Source organism: Cyphomyrmex costatus, unplaced genomic scaffold, assembly GCF_001594065.2.
Source record: "Cyphomyrmex costatus isolate MS0001 unplaced genomic scaffold, Ccosl1.0 scaffold685, whole genome shotgun sequence".
Taxonomy (NCBI): domain Eukaryota; kingdom Metazoa; phylum Arthropoda; class Insecta; order Hymenoptera; family Formicidae; genus Cyphomyrmex; species Cyphomyrmex costatus.
Window position 1 is genome coordinate 1,002,244 of NW_017280250.1, and position 17,141 is coordinate 1,019,384.

The window sequence follows — 17,141 nt, forward strand, 5'->3', positions numbered from 1 at the left end:
GAAGGATAAAATATGGAAAATTTAGCAGAGCGTGTTATCTATACCAAGGACATTATTTTTATTACGACTGTGCCAACGAGGGCGATAAAGAGGTGTTCGTTTTTTTTCTCCATCCAGATATTTTCCAAAGTAATTGAACAAACAGCGATATGGGAATGTGGTGAAATATATAAAAGAGCAACATCCATCTTCTACAATCTCGCGAGAGAAAATTGTTGTGCAAAAGAGGTGTTTCTGTTCTCTAGACGCGAAATCGAACATAATTTTGGTGAGTACAATTTTAGCTCGTATTACAAGAAAGCATGAAGGTAATTAATGCTAAATTAAATAGCATCTTAATTTAATTTGTCGATTTTCACGAATCAAAGTATATTTCAATATATAAAATAGATTTCAGAAATATAGATATAGATTTCGAAAAAACATCGTCGAATAAATATAAAAATTTGGTATGTTAAATAATACTTTTTATTTGGCATCTGTGCAGATTGTACTACAATAAAATTTTATCGAGAATGTTATGGAAAAAATTTTTACACACTTCAACAATATTGATATTGGATTAAATTTGCGATGGCCGGTATACTATTTATATTTATATCGCGTGAATTTCGTTTAATATTTTCAAAAATTATCTTCGAAAAATACGTTCCAAAATCGAACGCGTGTTTATCGTTGACATCCGCAAGTATTGTAATTATTAAGAGAAATGTTTTTTTTTAATTTTCACAACTAATAGTTTTTATTAATCCAATTATTATCCGATAATTTTGTTATTTATTTTTTTAATTATTTCTATCTAATTATCTCCAATCTTTCAACGCGGTTTTTATACGTTTATCGAACTTGGTTTACATAAATTATGTTCGATGTATTGTTTAACAAAAGAATTCATTTTGCAAAAATAAGAATGTAAATTAATATTGCTTGTTAAATGTAAGAAAAGATTCATTTTATTAATATCTAACTTCGTAAATGTAAATAAGTGGCAAAAACACAAGGAGCAAAGTATTAAGACTTCGATTACGCCAAAAATGGCTGTGTTTCAAAATTTACTGTTAATATTAAAAATCTGTAGTTTACGTTACATGCATTATAGACTTCGAGTAGTGGTAGTAAATTTTGAAACACAGCCATCGCAAGACGTGAACGGGCGCGAAAAGTGTAGAAGAACACGCTTGAATTTGGCGCGGAAGTCCGTCGTCGTTCCGCTTGTGGTGGTGGTCGTCGGCGCCTTCCGGTTCCGGTGGAGCGCGCGTGACTTCGCGCGATTCGCGACCGGACTCAACAGCTGCGCAACTCACTTCAGATGCTTCCAAGCTGTAGAACGGAACGGACGTGCGTGCGTTTGCTGCGCCGAGTCGTGATCGCGTGAGACTCGCGGCGTTTATTCCCCCGTTCTTTCTCCGTGAAAAGAGCCAGGTAGCCGCGGTGAGAGGAGGCTCGCGAATCGGTTGATCGCCGAATAAGCTCGCGCCGAGGGCACTCTCGTACGTCAGTCCCCGTCGTCGTTTCCCGTTTCTTTTCCATGCGTCGTCCGAGCACGCGGTCGAGCACGCGCCGATCCGAGATGCGCTACCAGGTATTTATGTAGTACCGACCACCGCCGCTTTCGAGCGTCGTACACCCGCCACCCTTGGCGTCCCCCCGTCACGTCGGAGCGGAGGAAACAACCACCCCGGCATCTCCGAGGAAGGCACGTCGTTGTCGTCGTCGAGCAGCGAGGGTGAGAAGGTGTGAGAGAGGGCCAGAGAAGAAGGAGCGATTCCGATCGGAAACGGAAGTCGAACCGCTCGGCGATGGATCAGAAACGCGTGTACAAGTTAGTGCTAACCGGAGGTACGTAACGGGGGTACAATCGCGTTTATTATCCCCCTCCCCGCCTCCCGTCCCCTCCTTCCGCGCATGCAAATTCCGAGCTGGAGTAGATTAAGCGCGAATTGATTCCCCGTTCTGTGGACTTTGCCAATGAATTTCGCTGATCGGGAAATCGGGAGCGAGAATGAGTTCACAAAAGTAAGCAAGTGATGCAAAGTGTTCTCCCATTGATTTTTTTTTTTCTTAGAATTTGCACATTTTTTGTACTCTGTTATTTCTTCCTACACTGAAACCTTTTTTTTTCTCACCGCAGTCAAATATCGAAAATCTATTTCACTTTCAGTTCTAAAAGTGTATGGTTCAGCTATTAAAAAATACCTAATACGTTGTATACAGAGAGCTTTGATCAAACAATTTTTGAAATATTTTGTTATAAAATGGATTATTGAGAGTCATGGAAAACTCGACAACGATACCACGTACTTATCCTTGGTCTACTTTACATATTTACCTCAGTTTATTTTAAACTTGCTTATGTACCTGAACTAATGCTTGTTTCCATCGGTATAGTTTAACTTTAATTTTGATTTTATTTTTTTATGTTTTTCCAGTTCTGTAAAAATTAGAAGAAATAGACAAAGTTAATCGAAATTAATTTATACTGATAGAAAGGGAAATCTTGCTGAGATTCTTATTGTTTCACATTTCGATTGATTCGTTGATTTTTACATGAAAACTTCCGGCTTTATTATTTCGTATTCACGTATCTTACAATTATCGGAATCTAGCATTACTAGACATACGGAAAGAAGCGTTTTACGTTATAATTAAGAATCGTTCTTCCGGGTGAAATCTCGAAGTTTACAAAGTCAGAAGAAACTGGTATTAATCGAGTTGCAATAAAATAAAGTGAAATAAACAATCCAGAAAGAGGTATGATTAAAAACAAAATGAGAAACGGGAATTACATGGATTTACAGCGAAGCACGTGTTTCGCTTAAAGAACATTCCCGAAGAGTTCTCTCTCCACTGCCAAGTTCTTCAGGTAGTCTTCACTTTCAAACGTGAAGCACTGGCATGTGTTATTTTTTCTCTTTCTTAAATCTCTTACTCCGAGAACGATTACTGACGATTGCTCGTCTCGTAATTTTGTGCTTGCAACACGAGAATAGCACGCTGACGGACATAAGAATGAGAATAGAACACGCGCGTGAGAAGTTTCTTTCACGTGAGCGACATTTTTGCGGAGAGACGTTTTTCCCGGCCGGCGTGACAGACACACGTGGTGCGCTTGTGTCTCTCTTGATCTTGGATCAAGAAATAATCACGGTCCGAAGTCCAGGCCGGTATTCGTGGCCGGTTTTTATTTCAAGACCGCGTCTTAAGTAATGTTTTAAGAAACTAATACGATCCTCTGATTAGTTCATGGGACTCTTCAGGACTGAACTTTACGGTCTTGAATATAAGAACTGACTACGAATACTGGCTTACAATCGAGAAAATGAAAGAAAAGCGTTTTAATACCTAGTGCGAAAACGTGAATTTTTGCCTATGTAGAGTCAGCACTCTGTTTGTCAATAAAATTGAGATATAATTTGATATAATTTTCAATATATATATATATAATTGAATTTTGGTGTAATCAAGTTCTAGCGCTATTCCAGACAGTTTTAGCGTTCCTAGACTAGTTTTTAAAAAGATTCTGACGATGAGATGCAAAGAAGCAGAGAAATCTGAAAATATACTGAGAGAAAAACGTTCGATATTTGTGGCTATTATTGCATGGTAAAATAATTAGAAGCTACATTTTTATAATTATTATTGCTATAATATTAATAATAATAATTATATATATAAAGTGATATTATAGTAGTTATTAGTCCTATAATGTTGGCAATAATAATATTTATAGTTTTACTAAAACAAGAGACAGATACGTAAAATAACACAATGGAACATTACACTTTTGTTGTTTGCCAATTTTAAACGAAGATGAAGTGATCACTATATTACACTGTATCTCTTGCTGGAAAATATCAAATATATCATTGGCATGTAGTTAAATTTTGGTAATTGCAACAAAAAAATTTTTCTCTCGGTGTATGAAATACCTTTACTCTTGTCGTTGCGAAATCCAGTTTAGGCCAGTTTGGGTATAGAATATAGAAAAAGTTAGATATAGAAACTTCGACCAGTTTAGGGTCGAAGTTTCTATATCTTCCGATAAAATAAGATATCGTTCGGAATTCTTGAAAGAAAAGTCTACATTGAAAGAAAGAAACTTCGATTTAGGAAAAATTCTTGTGTGTACAACAAAAAGAAAGAAAATATCTTAACCTTTTCACATATCTGTCTCTTGAAAGATCCCTTTTTGAAACATATCGAAAGCTTTTCGGAAAAGCATAAAAATGAAATATACTGTGAAAGCAATGTGACGACCATACATCTTTTATTGTAAAAGACAGTCCTTTATTTCAAGTAGTTGTCCTAATGTTCTCAGCTCAATAGAATTTCTATCAGATTTAAAATTTTCTTTTTATTGGGAGAAATTTTTTTGAGGTACAAAAAATTTAGAAGAATTTCCGAGTAACTTTTGGAGAAGAAAATATAAAAGAGTCCAAATTACGGCTGAAATATTGAAAAAATAGAAATATAAAGATTAATTTTTAAACAAACCTGGCAACACTGAGTTGTTTTCTTTAGATTTTATCTTAAAAATTTAATTTTGTCCTTTATTTTTATAAAATGACATGAAAATTTCTTTCTAATTAACATTTCAATAATGTCTAATTTCGCGTTAATGAGCGAATATTTACGGAAACAACTGACAAATTTAATTTTACGCAAGGGCAATATTAGCCAAACAGAACAAAGTACATAAAAACATAGTAACATAAAATTAAATCGTGACTGATTGAAAAGTGATTTTTAATAATTAAATTTCACACACACAACTATTTTGATATCATTTTGATGTTATAGTGATTTGTGCTTTTTTTTATTTGAAATATGAACTACGCAAAAAAATTTCAGAAAGTAATACGCAAGAAAATAAGAAATTAAATTCAGAAAGTAATACGTAGATTTCTGACAGTCACAAATTAGTTTGAAAATATTTAGAAACAAAGTCCTAAAATTTTCAGGTTTGTCTTTTATTTTCTCTAAGCAATTATGATTGCCGTAAGTATATTAGATAGTGTCGTAAATTCTATCCGCGTTAGATAAAAAATTTGTTGATAAAAAATGATACCGACTCAGTTCATCTCGGCATTCGTGCTGCTGTAACACCGCGTCGCACTGTCTCTTGCTGTTCTCTTTGCAACGTTTTCCAACGTTCGTTATCGTAGCCACACGCGGATGTCGATCGATTCCACGCGCCACGCAGGGACACGCGGTCACAACTGTACCGGGTGACCCGGGAGAAGGGTCTCACCAAGAACTGAGCTCCGTCTGCATAAATTTTCATTTGATCCATTGTACGGACAAAACTTTGTTCCTTACTCTTTTCATTACTTTTTTTTACGTCATTCGCAATATTTAGTCATAGTCCGTATTGTTCATTGTGCTGCATTACGATTAAAGTCTAACTTTATTATTACGAAAGTAAGCTATAATTTCCATTTAAAGTCGAAAATCCTATACCTTTCGACAGAATAAAGTGTATCGCTCGGAGGTCTTGAAAGAAAACACTTTGCTTGAAAGAAAGGAACTTCGGATTATGAAAGAGTTACATATAACGGAAACACAAAGGAGGTACACCACGTCGATGAGACTTAGGTTGTCAATATTACTCATCGTTTACTGGTGATAGTCAATGTTGAATGTGAAACGGATCCACATCGCGTAGTACTGAGATCAGGCGCACGCTTTTCAGACATCTCTCAGACATCCGCATAGCGTGAGTCACACGATTATTTTTCCTCGACGTCAATAAGCGATGTTTCTTATGCTTATCATATCAGCAGATAAAAACGGGAAGTTAGTCAAATTCACAGATAACGTAAGCGACAAAACAGATAGTCTTGTTGATAAATTCGTTTTATAATATTGTTGACGACGCGTTATCTTTGTTGGATAACGAAAATTATCATTGACAGATTCAAAACGTAGAATAATTTAATAAAATTTAAATAATGAAATTTTTACGAAATCTAGAACCTGAGTTGCTTGGTACGAATATAATAGAGAATCCTTGAATGGAACTTTCCCATGTGCCCCTTTTAATTTCGCCAAAAAAAAGTTCAAGATTTACGTGATCAAAATGGGTGATGTGTCCGAACAATAGATAAACGAAAATAAGGTATGGAAAGTGTAAGAAAGGGCAAATACGGGTAAATAATTACATCACAAACTAGAAGCTAGTTTATTTAAGCATCAACAACAAATTAGACAACATTGGGACGTTTTGATTCATTTATTGTTAGCCATCTTTAAAAAAAGATAAGAAATTCTTAATTTCTTTCTCTTATAATTTTTTAATTTGGCTGACTTAGTGAAGTTGAAACGTCCATATGTTATCTAATGATTTGAAAAACTTTTATTTTCTTTGTTGTTGATATTTCAGTAAACTAGTTTCTACTTTGTGATATAATTATTTGCTCGTGTTTGACCTTTCTTATACTTTTTATTGCTTTGCGATTCTGAGCTAGACGAAATAAAATGTTCTTTGTCTTCTTGAAGATACTGATCTTGATTTAAATACTTATACAATTTAAATGAGATTTCTTATGAAACTCAACGAGGGTGTTTGTAGTGAGAGAGAAAGCAGAAGACAAATTATAGTAAAAAGAAACCTTATAAGAAAGGGGAATAACTTTTTTCAAAAGTAATCTTAAAAATAATTTCGTTATTTTTTCGTTACTGAGAATTTCAGCAGAGAATTTTATTTTTTATGAGAAAAATATGGAGGATCAAAGAATTCTATTCTGTTTAGTTTTGGGATAAGAGTAAATATTAGATTAGATTGGGTGTCAGGATACGATACGTTTTATATAAGATAGTGTAATATTTTTTAAACTTATAGAGTATAATAAATAAAAATATCAATTTGAATTGATTCTGTTCATTTTGTTCTACTAACTTATAAGATGTGGACATTATATTAGATCGGATATTAAGCTATGAGGAGAAGAATCTTTGAAAAATCTTGAAATTTTTTTGATGCTGGAACGTGTGATTTATTTTAAGATCGGATCGTATTGGACTGAAATTTATCATCCCGATGTATAACGAGCATGATGCATAACGTCGCGACGACTTAATAGCCACACTGGCGCGCGCCAATTACATTCAATTTGACTTTTATTGGCGTCTGCCTTTTCATACGCTCATCGTTTATTTTACGTAATGAAAGAAACGGAGGAGGAGGCGATAATATCATAAAGTAGAGCGTAACGATCAGAATATATCGATCTTAATTCTCGGTCTCATACAAATATTTTTAAGAATTTTGGAGCAATCTGTCTAACAGATGTTTGTTATTGCAGGACCATGTGGTGGCAAAACAACCGGACAGACCAGGCTGTGCACCTTCTTCGAGAATATGGGCTGGAAGGTAGGTAGAACCCTTTGGCTTTAAAAATAAAACGTTTCCGCGAAAAAGAAAAAGAGGAGAAAAAATAGAGATCTCCGTTGCAAATTTTCCCTCAATTGATTTTTCTCTTTTCTCTCGGAGCGATGCTCGCTCCATTCCACATTAGATTCAATTCGACAGATACCATACACCAGGGTTGTTCGTTATTGATGGAATAGCCGAGAAGGGGATAATTATCATTCTGTATAGAGTCTAGCGTGTACTTGCAGAAATCGTTCGATTGTCGCGTGCAGTACGATAATATTCGAGTCAAGGATAACGCAATACGGCATAATCGAGCCTCTTTTTATTCCATAGCTCGTGTCTCTCTGTGGAGCGAGATTTTACTTTGCCTTAAGTCGCACAGCGAGCTGTAATTGCGTTGTAGAGGTCAATTTTAAAGTATCAACTCGTCGAGCTTTACGGAAGGCATACTTTTGATCGATTTAATGTCGAGTCTTTCTTAAAGAAAAAGAAAGAAAAAGGAATATTATAACAGTAATGATCTTTAAATTGTTCTGAAAAGATTTAAATAAATTAAAGTTATAAATCAATTTTTCGCGAATTTTTTGAACTTCGAGTAAAAAAGAAATTTTGAAAAGAGATACGAAAACGCGATCTAGTTTCGGGGTCTCTTACCCTTCGTTGTGGATTCGATAGAGCGGTGGTTGTCTTCTTTTTCAGGTGTTCCGTGTCCCCGAGACAGCGACCGTGCTGCTCAGGTATGCAATTATACGATCACAAGTTTACAAAAAAAAAGTAAATAAAAAAGTGAAAGAGAGAGAAAGAAAGAAATTGGAACGAGAGTCACCCTTGGACGATTACGGTTTTCTTTCGAATTAACCCTGGAATGCCCTTACGATGAAGTATTTCAAGAACTGAAAAATGGAGAAATAATCTGAGAAGATTAAAATTGGACATTGCTGAAAAGTAATGTGTAATTAATTCGAAAATTTGTCAAAATTACAGGGAGTATGTACTATTAGCGGAGATACACAAAATGAAGTCTCGCAAATTCTTGTGTACTTATGTTTTTTTACGCATTGCGGGGTTAAAAGGATTTTTTGAAGACTGAAATAAAGCCGTTCGCCCCTCGCTCTCGTTCAGTCAAAATTGTATCGCGAAGAAAAATTCGTAAATTAAGTTCCGAAGAGTAAATTTTAAATGCGCAAAGTAATTTGCATCTACGTTTCGAAAGGTTATAAACAAAATCTTTCAAGATTATTCGATGGGATTTTCCAGAGAATTTATACTATAATATTTGCACGTTGATTCTATATATATTTCGCGAGAAATAGCACTGTGGTGTAGAGTATAGAGAGAGTTTAAAGGCGATTTTGAACAGTCTGTCTATGTAATGACAAACTCCTTCAATTGCCGCTGTAGTTGCAGCTGCGAGATATTTAAAGTTCTAGCGTCACAATTGCGTTGCAAACGTTCGATTAAACTCAATTAATAAACGCTCGCGTTGCAGTGTTGTATCTAGGCAATTGTCTCATATCTGCTGTCTGCTTTCTTTCCATTTCAGTGGCGGCATCAAGTTTACAGACCTGAACGCGGAGGAGGGTAAGTCTGCTGCTTATATCACTTTTATATCCCCGCTTCCTCTTTCACTCGCGTCTTTTGACTGTTGACAGCGCATATTCGTTTACATATATTCATTTAATAATTAAAACGTAAAATCTCCAATATCATATAGACTTGCGGAAATTAGCATAGGAATGATTTTCAATCCATATCACATAAATTCAGGCTAAAGCCACAGTAATTGATATTATTAATTAAAGAAGGAACGAACTGACTGACTTGAGGTTCTGAATTCGTTTATCTGGCAAAGTTAAAAATTGGAATATACTAGTTGTTGATCTATTTTTTTTTCACGATTTTTTTAAATAAATATGAGAGGAGACGAATAAAATGCGAAGTGTTATTATTAATAATTTGTATTATCTCGTGTGTACAAAGAAAAAATAAAAGGTGATAAAAACAAAAAAGCGAACAAAAAGATTACAAGATAATAAGATAATATATATAACTATAATTTAATATTACACACATGATGTTCTGCAAGACATGTGTAGATTAACGTGTTTCAATTGCAGAGTCGTCTTTAGTTTATATGATTTTAAAATTGATATAATATTAAAATTATGTGTAGAGAAAGTAAAAAGATATATGAACTAGAGTGCCTTTGTTTTATATTCTAATTCATATATTGTTTTTATATATGTATAATATAACAAATAATTTTAAAAATAATTTTAATATTACATCAATTTCAAAAACGTATTTATCTCTACACCTTTTAAACATCATTTGATTAATTATATTGTATATTATTATCTTATTGTCGTAATCTTTTTCTCGTTTCTTGATCTTATCAACCTTCAATTTTTTATTATATTTTGTCAACCTTGGAAAATTGCGACTTGGAAATATTACCCCAGTAACACGATGGATTGCGTCAACCTCCGCAATCGCGATGTGAGAACAAACACGGACGGAAAAATCCCAAGCTTTACAGACGGAGAGGGACAGAGGAAAAGAGAGAGAAAAAGGATTTCGCATCTTGATACGGTAACGACGAAAAAAAAAATAAAGGAAACCAGTTGGACCTGTTATATCGCGTATGAAACGTCGGATGCCGAAAGATTCGCCGTGGACCTCTCCCGCAGAATAAACGTCTCGTTGCGCTCGGAGCGGCTGTAAACGTTGCGTTTGATGAGCACGATGGATCGCCGCAAGCTTGTTTCGCATTTCGTTTATAACAGCAGCCTGGTTGTGTAACGTCAAAATTCTTGGCTTATGCTAAACTTGGCCTTCCGTTCTATGACATACTGTTAAATTCACGTAAAAAAAAAATTATACGCAATTAGAGTTATTTTTAATTATTTCTATGAGTTGCTTCTACTTCATATATATATATATATATATATATATATATATAATGTCGTTAATTTAATTAAAATAATGGGATTAATTTAATTAATGAAAATATATTAAATTTAACTCAAGTTTAGTTCATTATTTATTGTACAAGTGCATACGTTAATGTGCATATTGTTTATTTTGAAATTAAATACAGAAATGGATTAATTTATATTTTAACATACACGGAAGTTGAAAGTAACAAAATATTATTTTATTCAAAGGGGATTATTATTGTTTCTTTGATATCTAACAGTATATTGCGGACTTTGTCCGCACTGACCGATCGTTAGCGAAATTTCATTACTTATTGCTTCGTCCGTTTTACGCCGTGTCAATTGGTCCACCTTTCAGTCTCCCGTTCTATTTTTAATCTCTATTGCACCATTATTTCTCTCACAAATAACTTCGTATCTCGCGCAGAACGTGTATTGTGTGCGCTTGGCGGAGCTGTCAGTGCACACTTTTTATTTTATGAATTCATAAAACGTCTCACCTCGCCAGAACTGAAAGGTTTGCGTTAATGTCGAGATAAGATAATAAATGTTGCTACGTCGGTGGTCGTCTGTTCGAAATTGTACGTTCGCCCTTACGTAAGACGATCGTGCGACTTTAATCAGCTCGCCCTTGAACGGAAACGAACGAGCATGAGGATGTCTGGCTTCCTTCGCTTACGTTTATGCATATGTTTTAGCTTGTCGCATATATCAAATTTACCTTAGCTTACATCTTTTCCATTATACAATTTTTATAAAAGCTACATCAATAATTGATGAGATAATTTACACAAGACAATATAGGTATAGCAAGGTGACGTTATTTGTCAACATTAGATGCTATTTTGATGAAAAATTAACGAAAAAAATGACAAATAACGTCAGCTTGCTACTTGAGAATTAATTATATGCTAAAGTGATGCAATTCCCAACCAGAACAAGTTACGATAATGTCAAAGTGATATTAAAATGAATTATATAAATGATTGAAAAATGACTTAGTGCTAATTTTGACGTCGTTTTGATTGTTTTGTTTAAATTATTCTTCTATCAAAAGCATATGACAGTTCTTGCAAAATGTTTAATTCTCGAGTTAATAACAATATATTTACAGAAACATAAAAAAAAAAGTTTAAAATTCATGACTTTAGTCATGAGTTAAAATATTTGATTGAAAAATTCTGATTATATCAATCAGAATCTTAGTTATCTTAATTAGAATTCTAGATTTAATAGAAAATTCTGATTCTCTCTCTCGTCCACATTTTCCGCAATTAATCCAACCAAACATTTTTTCAACATTTGCTTGCATTTGTATTTTAAATTTCGTCACAATGGATTAACACTTTTTGAAGCTCTAAAAGCTTCAACTTTTCAATTCCTTTGATTCCTCGTGAACCGTAGTTAATTGGAAAAACTGACGTTTCCGTACGTTCACGATGTTTACGACAAATCGAAAGACTAAAAACGTTGAATTATTACCGCCTTTATTTCTCGTTCATTTGTCATTGTGCTATTCTTTTACGAAAGAACATTCGTCAGTCAGAAAAGAAAAAGAATAAAAAAAACGATGATGTTGGCGAAACTCGAGTACGGTAATACGATCCGCGTGTTTCTTTTCTTCTCATTGCCGACAATATTAGACTCTTGACATTAGTCTGCTATACTTGTCCAAGGAGAAGAAATTTCATTTAATTTCGTTAAAAAGAAAGATTGAATATAACTCGATAACAATCGAAGAATTTCAAACTTTGATGGCGCAGAAGTTTAATTCGTATCTTCATCTAACGAGACTCCTTTCATCAGTTTCTTTCAATTCATCTATTTCTTTCGCGATTCGATCGTCGAGCGCAAAAGCGAGAAGCGTGATATTCTTTTCAACTCGAGTTTCCAAGTCTTAATGACGACGCGAGGCCAAGATCAAGGTTGGTTCTAGCGGAGAGCCCGTATTCCTTGCACGCGAGATCCTCTCGTCTAGATCATAGGAGCGAAGGCAAAGTGAGATGGCCGGAGATCTTGGAGATCGATTCTGGCGTGGGTGAGTCCGAATTATCGCGCTAGAGTATATGGCCTGAGACACGATGTAACACAAGTGATTACACAAGTAATATACGCATAAGGAAGTCAATTGGGGAGGGGTTTGAAAATATTTTAGCTCTTTTTTTATCAATTTCTATTTTCCATCAATTTTCCACAGTATCGTTTTAAACAATATTTGTTAAAATTGATCTTTAGCGCTTAGTATATAAAATAGAATTTATCACAGTAATATATTAATTATTTATTATTCTTCTTAAAGATAAAGGGTTTAGTTTCAATTAGCGTTTCACTAAAGATGGTCTAATACGAGGTCAAAGCGTTTGAAGTTGTTCAATATTTAATTTATTTTTATTTATGTGCGAGAAATATAATTATTTATTAGCGCTAAATTCTTGCTTGAAAATTATTCTTGATATAAAATTAACAATTAATTCTCTTCGAATTGTAGGATAAAAAGTAACATGTATCTAATCAATGAATTCACACGATATAATGAAAAACAAAATAGATTTTTAATTATGTGAAATAATCTCCGATTCTTAAAATGAAATTAAATAATTTCTAATCTATGTTGAGAATTTTATAAAATTAATTTTTCTATTAACGTATTTTCAATTTGCTAGTTAACAAGTCAATTATAATATCGATATACACTTTTTCACGCTGCTCAGTAGACATAGGAGCTTATTTTATCCCGTAGCCGCATCTTCCCGTTTATCGATCGCTTCTTATAATCCCGTTGTGCGTGTCAACAATATTATACATATTTTATCAATTAAGAGAACTAAACCTATTTTCGGTCACAGTGGGTCTTAGTGCTTAAACATAATATTTCATAGTGAATTTATATACATATTCGATTCTGCAAATTGCCGAAAATCTTTTATATTTCCTATTTCTTACATTTTTACTTTTACACTTCATTGTGTCTCGGCCTTGGAACGCAAGGCACTATGAAACTCACCAACGAAAGAAGAATCCTCGCGTACTTCTCTATCTAGAATAAATCAAATCTCTTCCCCGGTCAATTAAGGAATAAAATTATCCAAGATAAGACCCTGCATTTTTCAAAGTTGGCAGAATTTAATACAGACAAAACCAAAGATCTATTAAATATGTAAATACTTATAAAAATATCGATTCTTAGAAGTCGCGAATTTTGTTCTCATGTCATTTTAACGAGGATCGTCCGCCTGTCTCGCTAGAATCTCGCTTCAAAAGTGCTTTTATTCAAGGGTCAATAAGACCTTTAACTAGAGAATTATCTTTTAGACAACTCAATTATACTCGCTGTAATTCCAAAAGTGTCGTCTCTAAAGAAGTTTATCGAGCTAAGCTTTTCTAAGACTTTCTTCCTTCCTTAGAGTTTCAGGCCTTTTTTATGGAGATAATTGACACGATTATTCAGGCTATAACGCTTCAAGTATCACTGAAGTCTATCGTCCTTCCCTTATAACAATTCGAAGGGGAAAACATTTATTGTATAATACTGCATTTCTTACGTATGTTCCAGCATTCAAATTTCAGGAAAATCTTTTGCGCACGATGATACAAATCGAAAATACGTTCTTTCAACTGGGTGAGAGTTGTTCGAGGAATTGCTTGATTATCTGTGATCGCGGTGCAATGGACGCCTCCGCCTGTTAGTACAAATTTTTGAAAAGAATTGATTTTAGGAAAATTAGATAAAATTTTCTCAGTAATGAAAATTTAATGAGACAAATTTTGCAGTCATTTCGAAAGATAAATGGGAGCTTATGATGGCATCAAACGGATGGAACAACGTCGAACTAAGGGACAACAGGTATTAAAATTAAGGATACAAGAAAGTTAATTCATCGCTCGTCTTTGCCTTTGGGAACGTCCGATATGAAAATTAATAAATTAATCTTCTCGTACTTTTTAATAATATTGCAGGTTCTATTTGTATATTTGTTTTACATTTTACTGTTGACATTAATTCATTTAATATTTTCACCATAAAATATTTGGTTTTTATCAGGTACAACCAGATCATCCACATGGTTTCTGCCGCGAACGGCGCCGAAGAGTTCTACTCCACAGAGGAACACGCGTGTCGCTCCGAAGGTGTCGAACTCGCTCGCGAGCTCGATTACAAAGCTGCGGCTGCCTGGGTTGGCCATCCGTACTTTGACGTTATCGACAATTCGCAGGATTTCGAATCTAAAATCTGCCGAATGATTGAATGTGTGTGCCAGAAACTGGGCATCGACACTGGCGACCGGTTACGCGCCAGCAGCCGCAAGGTCAAGTTCCTCGTGACAGCGCCGCTGCCGGCGGATAGCGAGTTCCCGCCTTTCCAGGACTTCGATGTCGTGCATAATTACCTCCAGAGCAACAATCCCAAGATGCAGGCTCGTTTACGCAAACGGGGTCAGAAAGGTAAATCATATTGTTCTCTTTCGTGATCCAATTGTTCATAAAATGTGTTATCACTTGAGAAACAAAGAAGTTTATTATTATTATTATCATGGAAAAATTTCATAAAATTTTTGGTAAGTTTTTGAATTAATAACGCATCATTGTCACACTCAATTTTTTTACATTGAATAAAGATTCGAATAATGATATAATTTGAATGTTTTATTCTTTATATTAGGTCACTGGTCATATATTCATACAATTCGCCGACCAAAAATATGCGGCCAAGTAATCGAGGTGAAGACCCAGCTGACGCATCGAGACTACCTGAATATGTTGGCCCAGCGCGACGACTCGCACTTCACTATCTTCAAACGTCGTCGTTGCTTTCTGATCAACAATCAGTATTTTCAATTAGACATATACAGAGAACCGGCGCATCCCAGGTAATACAATTTCTCAAGATTTAATTGAAATATTGAAATCTATTCATTTTCGATGAAAAAATCGATTCTATATTTATCGAAGAATCAATAAAAAGTAAACTTAGTAAATCCAAAATATTTTGCACAATTAATCTCTCCATACTTGTCGTAATAATGCAAAATATATCGAAAAATATATCGAGAAATATTTCGATTATAATTAATTTCAAGATTCAGAGATTATTAAAGATGTTAAAATATTTAGCTTTCAAAAGGCGCGTCTTTTTCGCTTCTACAAAGACTTTTGCTTCGTTCTTATGTATGAACTTATTCGGAAGAGAAGAAAAAACATCGTATCACTCTAAATAATCTAACTTTGTGCATATTTTATAGATGTCGAGGCTTGATGTTACTTGAAACGTACACGGCATTGACGGCTGATGAGTTGAAAAACATTTTGCCTCAATTTCTTACAATCGAGAAGGAAGTCACCGGTAATCCAGACTACAGCATGTTTAATCTCAGCTTACGCGAGGAATGGAATAGCACCAATAAATACTGCCACAACTTGCATGGTATTGTATTGATGTATTTAAATCCTGCAACTAGAAAATCTACTTTTTCTGTTACATAAATATATTCATTTTTTATATCTTTTTGCATCTGACCTGACTAAAAAAGTTTATTTCTTATACTATATATAAACACGTGGCTCAATGATTTAAACTTGTTTGGCCATTCAAGCTTCACATATTTCAACATATAAAATTAAATAGCAATTACTGAGATTATTAATAAACAGTAACTACTGTATCTGAATGTAAATGAATAGTGCTTGACATTTCATTTTGCAGGCACTATACAATTGGCGGATAATAAAAGTATTCCGATTTCGAAGAGTCTAACGACCACAATACAAAGTAACGGAATTGATTGCAAAGCCGGTAACACATTGAGTTCGATTAACTGTCAACAGATGATCGTCAATAAGAGCATCAATGGCGCTCGAAATGGTTTGACCAACGGTAAGGCGACATTTGCCGAGCGATGTAACATAAACGGCGATGGTCAAGAACCAGAAATTCGAAATGGTAATTCAACCATGAGGCCCGACAAGAGTTTGCGAGAGTTAAAAGTTGATAAATCGCAAAAGAATGGATTCTAATGGAAGGATATACGCAAAATTAAAGAAACAAAGTCTCTTAATAATAAACAATTCGCAAACAGTTCTGAACTATAAAAGACTTATGTTCAGTATTGGTGCGAATCTTATCTGAATCAATATATTGAGTAAACAACTGCTAGTACGATAGACTTCTAAAATTTCACACAGATAATATCTATTTTTTAATCAAACTTGCGTGTCGTACTTAAGGAATATTCATGGAGGGTCTTACGGCCAAGTTTCGTCAACGTCGATTAAAGTTGGATCCGAATTCGGATCCGACATAAATCTTCCAAGAATATGACGAAATTTTCACGAATTTCAGAAAATCTTAAGATATTAAAAAGATTTTTAAATAATAAATTTTTCATTCTCTAACATTTTCTTACAATTTTAAAAAATCTCTAAAATTTCAAATGAAAAAATAATATTTGTAAGAAATATCGATTAAAATTGTCATTTTCGTCCTTTGTATGATATTTGATAAGTTTCATCACAATTCTCACATCATTTCTTCTTGAATTTATACAGAAAAGAGGAGATAAGGAATGAGCTAAAGAAGAATTAAAAATGAATTGAACAAAAGTGAAAGTTACGCGACATTGATGAAACGAGGTCCTAGCAAGTTTTCAATACAGCTCCACTGAATGAGCGATGTGCATTGATGCACGAAGTATTTGTACTTTATTTTATTCTAGTTTACTCTTCATATGCCTCATGTATTGTCCAACAACTTTTGAAAGCTCGAAAGAATGATTGTGATAGAGAAATGCGTGTATCGTATTACAAGAAATCAATGTTTTGAGCTTGAGAAA

At 34.2% G+C, this 17,141-nt stretch overlaps 1 protein-coding gene across 2 annotated transcripts; it reads left to right on the forward strand.

The window, feature by feature from the left end:
* Nucleotides 1-252: 252 nt before the first annotated feature.
* Nucleotides 253-16,570, forward strand: Ttd14 (TRPL translocation defect 14). 2 transcript variants are annotated; one of them, XM_018547745.1, is made up of 11 exons: nt 253-268; nt 1,417-1,839; nt 7,305-7,372; nt 8,075-8,112; nt 8,919-8,956; nt 13,868-13,996; nt 14,086-14,158; nt 14,357-14,757; nt 14,975-15,182; nt 15,555-15,736; nt 16,016-16,326. In XM_018547745.1, exons 2-11 carry the CDS (start codon nt 1,800-1,802, stop codon nt 16,324-16,326), a joined length of 1,488 nt encoding a protein of 495 aa, XP_018403247.1. In that variant the 5' UTR covers nt 253-268; nt 1,417-1,799. The 2 variants fall into 2 exon arrangements, with proteins under 2 accessions (XP_018403247.1, XP_018403248.1); XM_018547746.1 differs by lacking the exon at nt 253-268 and having other exon boundaries at nt 1,210-1,839; nt 16,016-16,570.
* Nucleotides 16,571-17,141: the final 571 nt, after the last annotated feature.